This window comes from Gopherus evgoodei, chromosome 9, assembly GCF_007399415.2.
Source record: "Gopherus evgoodei ecotype Sinaloan lineage chromosome 9, rGopEvg1_v1.p, whole genome shotgun sequence".
NCBI classification, from domain to species: domain Eukaryota; kingdom Metazoa; phylum Chordata; order Testudines; family Testudinidae; genus Gopherus; species Gopherus evgoodei.
The window spans coordinates 59,598,689-59,607,428 of record NC_044330.1 but is presented as its reverse complement, the minus strand read 5'-3'; the positions used below and the strand labels follow the sequence as shown (position 1 = coordinate 59,607,428).

Genomic DNA, 8,740 nt, shown 5'->3' with positions numbered 1-8,740 from the left:
GGTGTGAGAGGGTATAATCAGGGGCACCAGTGGAGAATGGCTGCAGGGCTAGTGAGACACACTGAAAGGATGTCAAGTATCAGAGGGGTAGCCGTGTTAGTCTGGGTCTGTAAAAAGTAACAAAGAGTCCTAACTCAGTCTATAAGGTGCCACGGGACCCTTTGTTGATTGAACGGATGGTGGTGCTCTCTTGCCAGCTTCATCCTGCTCAAAGCAAGAGTCACAACTCACTGCCCTCATCCCAGATGCTGAGTTTTTTAAATATAGTGATAAAGAGATCTAAAAGAATCAATCAATTGGACAGAAAGTCAACCCAGGAAGTGTCCAATCTGGAGTGTTCTCAAAGTATGAAGCCAGCCTTGAAATTCCAGGCAGCAGGGTATCAACAGGGAAACTGCACTAAACCTGCAGTCCATGGGAAAAGTCACAAGTCTCCTGCAGCGACTCTAGCTGCCCAGAAGTCACTTGACTCAGTAATGGCTGTGGAGTGCTGGATTGTGGGTAGTGGATTTGTAAAGCCTGACAGGCTCCTGGACTACTTTCCAGAACTGTCTCTTTAAATGTATCTTCTTCCCCGGGAATGGAAACAAGACCTAGTTTCCCCTTGCCATATGAGTCAGAGCTCCCCAAATCCCTAGCCCCCATTTCATCTCAAAACAAGAATTCAAAGGTTCTGCAGAGTTAAGATCCTTAGCTAATGTAAATTGTAGCTTTGTTGCATTCAATAGAATGGTGCCACACGGTTTACACCAGCTGAGGATCTGACCCGAAGTGTTTGCATGGTGCAAACTGGTAGCAAGTGCTAACTGTGCAGTTAGGTTGATTTGGGGAGAGAGGGTCTTTCCTGCAACAGCATCTCAGGATTACAGAAACCTACTCAGTTTATGGTCAGGGGAGTCTGATAAACTGTGTTACAAAATAAACCCTGGTCATTCTTTCAAGAAACAGCCTGGAGGAATTATCCATCACCTGGGAGCTTTTCTGAGATATCTCACTGATGGTTTCATCCCCCTCCCCCACAAAGCCATATGTCAGGTTATCCATTTCCCTCTTTTCTAGCCTCTCTCTGTCTTTCTGCCTCTTCTTCCTCTCTTCTCACTCTCCTATTTTCTTGTGACTGATCTTGCTTAGACTTCAGGTATCCATGTGAGTAACTTGGTTCCAAACAGCAAACCCAAACCCTTTGCTGCTTGGTGCTGCACTACTGGTGGATTTTGGCCCCACAGGATTATCACATAGGGCTCATCAGTGGTATAAAGCTGGTATACTGGCTCCTACATCACCCCTACTCTTACCTGCCAGCACAGGGGGCATAAGAGGTATTTTGTACACCTGGTATTGTTTACAACTGCCTTCAGGCTGTTCTAAATTATGCCAGGGAATTGGCTTGTCAAGGCAGCTGGCCCAGGATTGGGAGAGCACAAAGACCACCTTTGCAACTACCTCTTGAGCTGCAACAGCCACAGCTTGAGGATCTGGGTCACAGTCACTGCTGTGACACAGAACTACGCTGTCTATTGCTTATGCACAGGCCACCCTGGATCCTGCCAAGAGGCCAGTGACCTTTTTCTGGGTGTCTTTGCTTTGGGCTTTTATTCCTCTTCCTCTATACATTTTAATTTCTTAAAGCATTTAAAAAGAAAAAAATTTCCCCCACACTGAAAGGTACCAAAATAAACATTTGTTACAATGTCAAAATGCTGGCTAAAAAGGGCTTTTTCCCCAAATAAAATGGCAAATGACAAGAGAATAAGGGCAAAAATGGCTTCATCTGGTTTTTAAGGTCAGGCTTGACAAAGCCCTGGCTGGGATGATTTAGTTGGTGTTGGTCCTGCTTTGAGCAGGGGTTGGACTAGATGACCTCCTGAGGTCCCTTCCAACCCTGATATTCCATGATTCTATCTCTTGGTCAGGACTCTAGAAACAGCAGAATCCAGACCCAGCCATCCCTGGGAGACCCTGCAGATCCAGGAAATTGACCACATGGGGTACATCTGGGAACCCTGCAGGCCCAGGAAATCGATCACCTGTGGTACACTTAGGGGCTCTGTAGGCCCAAGAAACTGACCAGGTGGGGGATACTTATCTGACCTTAACAGACAGACCCTCAATACTTTCAGGAAGGCCTAACCCACCCCCAAGTTCCTTCCTGTTATATCCCAAAAGGAAATTACTTTTTGACCTAAAATGTGCTGCTCATTTCAATCCTGTGCATGACCAGGAAGCACACTATCCAGGGGAGACACTTGATACTGGTAATGTCAAACCCTGCTGCTGTAACAGTAGGTTCTCAACACCAATTCTATGAAAACAGATATGGGAGACTGATGTAAGGGGACATTTAACATTAATTAGCAACAATTTATTATTCCCAGAATGAATCCATGCTGCATAAAATCGATCACTTGATGATTACCTGTTCTGTTCATTCCCTCTGAAGCACCTGGCATTGGCCACGGTTGGAAGACAGGACACTGGGTTAGTGGACCATTGGTCTGACCCAATATGGCTAGTCTTATGTTTTCACAAAATACAGAACCAGACCCAAAAATGGGAAACAACCCAGAAGGAGAGGAGGGGGGCTTAGTGAATAGGAGCTGGGGTCAATTCCCACCTACCTTAGGCAAGTCACTTCCCTGCTCTGTGCCTCAGTTTCCTTTTCTGTAAAATGGGGATCATGGCATTGCCCTCCTGTGTAGAGTACATCTGAAAAACACTATAGAAGAGCTCAGGATTATTATTATTACATGTATCCAGGTACTTACAAGCCCCATCTGAGCCCCTCCCAAGTATTCATTCTCACAAAACCTCCATCAGGTGGGGCAGTGCTATTATCTCCACTTCACAGGGGGTGGGGAACCATGGCAGAAAGAGACAAAGTGACCTATCCAAGTCTATGGCAGAGCCAGGAATTGAACCCAGCCCAGTACTTTAACCATAGGATTAGCCTTCTCCTTGTATGAGCTGAATCAGGGAGCTGTTAATTACACTGAAGATCTCCCATGCTGTCTGAACGTATTTAATGCCCTCATGAGTGTCAGATATCTGATAAGTCATTGTCTCTTGTATCTTCCATGCAGCATCTGCAGCTTGTGGGGGACAGGGTAAGGAGGATACTCTGCTGTTGTCTGGCAACTTGTGTCTCCCAGCAATATTTGTAATGCTCAGATGCAGTGTCAATTTAATATCAGATATATTCTCTGTTGGGGGACTCCACTTGCCTCTGGCAGGGGTGTGGACTGGCTAATTCAATAGGTTCTTTCTATCTCAGCTATGATCTTAATGGTTCTCTTCATATTTCAGAGTAATTCTCCTCTTCCCTGTTTATACCATGGTTAGTTGCAGGATTGTAGTTTGCTCTCTGCATTTATAAGCTCCCACAGCAGTAGTTTCATTGTTATGAGCCTGCCTCATGCACTATTAGGATAAGGAAAGCATGAATCCAAACAGCCCTTCTTCCCCTAGGGATGCACAAGAAAGTCTTTAGAAGTGCTCATAACAGCACAGTTCCTAGCCATGCCTGCAATCAGACGACAAAGTGTGAGTCCATGGATCATTCTGTAGACATCCAAATCCTGGATCCAGACTTTCCCAAACAGTGGGGATGTTGGAATCCCAGCTTTATAGCTCAGGCCTTGCCTCTTATTAATAAATTCAGAATCTATCTTAGTGAGATGCTCTTTCTAGCAAGAATACACTTAAGAGCCCGTCTGACTGGCTAGCCAGGGAGTAGAGAATTAAGGGACTACTTTCAAAGGTGGGCTGCAATTTGCACCCACTTAAGCCTGTATGAGCGCATCCAAACAGGCACTATAGGCACAGTTGTGCATTATTTGGGCTTGTTCCAAAGGCCACTGAAATCAGTGGAAAGGTTCCCACTGACATCACTCGGCTTTGGATCAGGCGCTGTGTGAACAGTTACTCACCAGCATGTTGGGCTCATATGTTTTTCTGCTGTAATAAGGGGAATGGATTTGGGAAATTTTCTCCTTAATAATTGACAAGTCTTTTCTCAGAATAACAAAACCCCAACCTGTTTACACTTTTCAGTCTTCTTGTGGTCAAAGAATGCCTAAAGATCAAGAGTAGGGCCCGGCAAGCGTGTGAGAGGCCAGGTGGAACCAGGTGAGGAGAATCCAGCCCCGTGAGAAGTCCCCTGGCAGGAAGAAGCCATGGCACTGCTGTTGCACAAGGCTGTGTTTCTTCTGCTAGTCCAGCTGATTGCCTCTGCCTCCTGCTACCAGTCCACCTCCAAGCCTGAGGTCATCTCCCATCCACCCAGGCACCTCTTCAGGATCAGAGAGCGGGGAGCCCAGAAACCAGTCCCAGGAAGACTTCTGACTTGGCAGGAGAAGGGGAAAGTTTACCCCTTTGCTGTGGGAGAGAGAGGAGCATCAGGCCAGGAAATCCAACGTAAGTAGCAAAAGCAGCAGCTAAAGCCACATTATGTAGAGACAGGCCTCATGCCTCCAGCTCTATGGGCTGGAAGTAGAGAATGGTACTGCCAGATCCATTGGTAGTGCTCATAGATGACGTATTTTTAACGCCCCCCCCCCTCCTGGTGTCTGGGATCTGGAGGCTGAGGTACACGATGGATGTGAGGCTTATTGTTCCCTTGGAGTCAGTTCAGTGCTGGAGAAAGGGACCGGATTTGCAGCTCTGAAACTATAAATTCTCAGTGTATCCATAAGAGCATCTACAGCACTGGCCCTAGCTATGTACACTTGGACCTAAGAGGAACCAGTTTTAGGGACAAGAGAGGAGTTCAGTCATCATGATCCATTCAGTTTGTGGTCACTCTGCTAAAACTGCTGCCAAGGGGGCAGATTAGTGCCAACTGGGTGAGGGGCATGAATTGTGGTTATGAAACATCATAGCTAGTCCTGTCCTGTGCCAAAGGGGTATGTAGATATTTCAAGAGGGCAGAATGTAATTTGTTTACCCTGCCACCAAATGACCCTCCATTTCCTTTTTAAGAAGGGCTCAGAGTTCAGGGTTGTCTCTCGGATTGCTTTGTATAAAACTAAAAATAATGTGCATCGAGGGCACTGACACTAGACTTATCTCCTCCTCGAGCTCTTGTTCCTTATAATGGCAAAGGACAGTCACAAGGTTAGGCAAGTGAAAAGATAAGTGTATTCTTAGTTCTAATAGTTAAACACTATGGACTATGTAGGATCAAAAGGGGCGAATGGAACAGGAACTGAATTATAAAGTTCTGATTTATTGGTCCTTTTCTAAATCTACTTTTATGAAAAATCTCACTCCTTGGATCAGCTAAAATGAGTCCTTTTGGTCTCTGTTCAAATAACTCTGAGAAAACCACAACATTTAACAATTAGTATTGGGGTCTGTCTACATGGGAACACTCAGGAAAGTTAATCTGAATTAACTAAACGTGTGGATTTAAAGTGGATGAGTTAAACTGCATTAAATTCCTGCGTAGACACTCTCATTCAGAATTAAAGTGACCTTAATTCCATTTTGCTTAATTCACAGAATTAAATTAAACCAAATTAAAGCCATGTTAATTCTGAATGACAGAGTTTTAATGAAGTTTAACTCATCAACTTTAAAAGTTAATTTCAATTAACTTTCCTGAGTGTCCCCAGGCAGATGAGCCCTTAGAGATGTTCCAGTCCTTCTGAATGCTATTCAGGCAGTTTCAGCTTTCCCAAAACCTGCCTTCCAGGTTCCAAAACCTAATGAGACAGAACCCACCTTCTCCCAAGTATCTATGTTCAGCCCAGGATCCAACCCTCATGTGGCTCTGGGACAAAGGAGTCTGCCAAGAAAAGACACATGGGATCTGGATCTCCGTTGCTTCACAGATGTCAGGAGAATATCTGTAGGTTCTACTGTACCAAGTTAGAACCTACTTATATTACCAGACAACCAGCCTGTTCCATGTAGGCTACTAACAAGCCATCAGGTGGGCACTACCAGCCTGGTTTACATTGAAACAAGTGACCTAGAGATGCAAATTGCCTTGGGCCCTATCCTGTTCCTACTGAGGTCAACTGAGTTCACTGGGAGCACAGTCAGGTGCCATATTCCATCACCAGTCCTCAGAGCTATCCATTCCTCACTCTCTGGGCTATGGAGAGACAAGGTGGGTGAGATAACTGGCTGGGCATGTGAGGAGGCAGCAGGGACTCGACAGTGTGATACTTTATTGGATCTCCCACAGAAGGATCAGGTGCCACATACCTTCTTTCCCTGAGGTGTTTTTTTTACAAAGGACATCCCTGTAGCAGATTTTTTATTCTATCCCTCCATCACCTTGCTCCTTTTGCTGACTAGAATGTGTCACCTCTGCAGGAGTCCGCAGGTCCTGGCTGGCAGACTACATGGACGATCTCTGGACCCATATCCGTGGGTCCTTCCCCCGGGCAGCTCTGTACATCTTCCCCCTTGCCTTGGGGATCATGCTCCTTCTCTGTTGCATCACGTAAGTGTGTGCATAGCCTAGCACTCAGTGCACATTACACAGCCCCCCTCTGTGGCCCAATACTGTAGGGCTGATGTTTATATAAAAAACAGACACTCTTCCCTTGGAAGAAAAGACTAGTTTCCTCTTGTCTAGAGCTCTGGGATGAAGACTGTGGTTGATAGCTTCATTCCTCTACAGAGATTCTCAGACTGGGGGCATGCCGCCCTGTGGGATATGGGAAGCTTTAGGTGAGCGGTGACTGCTGGCCAGGTGCCTGGCTCTGAAGGCAGTGCCGCTGCCAGCAGCAGCGCAGAAGTCAGGGCAGCAATGCCATATCATACCACCCTGACTTCTGCATTGCTGCTGGGGGTAGGGTGACTAGACAGCAAGTATGAAAAATAGGGCCGGGGGTGGGGGGTAATAGGAGCCTATATAAGAAAAAGACCAAAAAATTGGGACTGCCCCTATAAAACCAGGACATCTGGTCACCCTACCTGGAGGTGGTGTTGCCTTGCCAGGTATTGCTGTTGTCTGCTCTGCCTTCAGAACAGGGCACCAGTATATGTACTTGTGTGGCAGGAGGGGCATAAACGACTACAGACACAAAGAATAGGTCAAATAAGTTTGAGAACCACTGCTCCAGCACAGTGGAACTCTCAACAAGGGTTAAGCTCATCTGTGCAGGAGACAGCTTTCTTAGGGGGGACGGTCTGAGACTGTGGAATAAATTCCCCCAGGAACCAGACTTCCCCACCTACCTTCTGCTCCAAGTGCAAGGTGTACTTCTTTGACCTGCCTCTCTGACATAAAATACATCACCCGCCCCCCACACTGCCCCACCCTAACAAGACTGCACACCTCTCCCCTTGGGGAGAGGCTGAGGGAATAAACACCAAGTGCCAGATGTTAGTCACGCTGTTGAATGTGCTACTGAAGGTTCTCAGCTACTACAGGGAGGAGTGTGATATAAGAACCTGCACAGAACAGCAATGGCTGATGCATCCCCTCACTCTCTATGGAGTATGTTTCCAGTAAAATGGTTTGATTGGGGCACAATTAATTTTCTTTCTTTGTAAACAGCATTTGCAGAGCCAGGGCACTGGATGCCTTGCTGTGAAGAAACCCTGCACTTGGTCCCCTCATGAGCAGTCTTTCTTTATTCCATTCAGGAGGTGTGACCGGTGGCCCCCACCGAAGTCCTGGCCATCATCTGAGAGATTTATGGTTCTAGTCACATAAAACAGGCCTTCTCTTCTCTGTCCCCATATCCCACAACTCACACTACTTTCTGGCTTTTAAATGCCATAGCCAGAAGCCTTATTTCATCAAGCAGGAGAAAGTTGTAGTCACAGCAAGTTGAGTCTTATTTTCATTACCCTTATTTTCCTTCCCCTTCCTGCCGCCTCCTCCTCTTCTCCCCGTTTCCTTTCTTCAGTGACTTAACATTCTTCTGCTTTGGTTTCTCAGGGTTCTTTTGGACTGAAGAGACCAGAGGAACTTCCAGACGTGCCTATGTCCTCTCAGTCCAGCGATGAGATGCCAGTTGGGCCGAGGAGCACATGGCTCCACTGAAGGAAGCTTCCCCAGGAAGTTCTAGGGTTTGTGTTCCACAAATAGGAGATCAGCATGTGCTGTTACTTATTTCCTTTCACACTGGTGGTTTTATCTTAATGAAAAACATTATCCCAACACCCAAATTGAATTTCATATTTTCAAATAACTCTTAGGGCTTGTCTAAATGGGGACACTCAGAAAAGCTAATCTGATGAGGGTATGTCTACACTAAGGACACTATACTGTCATAGCTACATCACTGTACCTATGCCAGTATAACCTCACAGTGTAGACACAACCCACACTGACAGAAGGGGTTTTTCAGTTGGAGTCAGACCACCACCTCCCCATATGAGGGCAGCTATGTCAACTGACGCATTCTAACTGCATGTACACTGGGCTTGAGGTCAGCCTAGCTCTGTTGGTCAGAGGGGTGGAGACCTGTGATGACATCAGTTGTAAGTATAGACCTGACCTGAAATAAATTTAAAGTGGATTAGTTAAATCACATTAAGCCCCTCTGTGGATGCTTTTATTCAGAATTAAAATGACTTTAATTCAGTTTAGCTTAATTCACTTGAGGTTAATTAATTCACTGAGGGGAATTAAACTAAACTGAATTAAGGTCATTTTAATTCTGAATAAGAGCATCCACACAGGGTTTAATAGGATTTAACTAATCCATTTTAAATTCACACCTTGAGTTAATTCTGATTAATTTTCCTGAGGGTCTCTGTATAGATAAATCCATAG

The 8,740-nt window shown here is 45.8% G+C and overlaps 1 protein-coding gene across 1 annotated transcript; it reads left to right on the top strand.

The window, feature by feature from the left end:
* The first annotated feature begins 4,066 nt into the window (after positions 1–4,066).
* Positions 4,067–8,115, top strand: SMIM9 (small integral membrane protein 9). Its single transcript, XM_030575074.1, has 3 exons — positions 4,067–4,413; positions 6,322–6,451; positions 7,901–8,115. Exons 1-3 carry the CDS (start codon positions 4,173–4,175, stop codon positions 7,914–7,916), a joined length of 387 nt encoding a protein of 128 aa, XP_030430934.1. The 5' UTR covers positions 4,067–4,172; the 3' UTR covers positions 7,917–8,115.
* Positions 8,116–8,740: the final 625 nt, after the last annotated feature.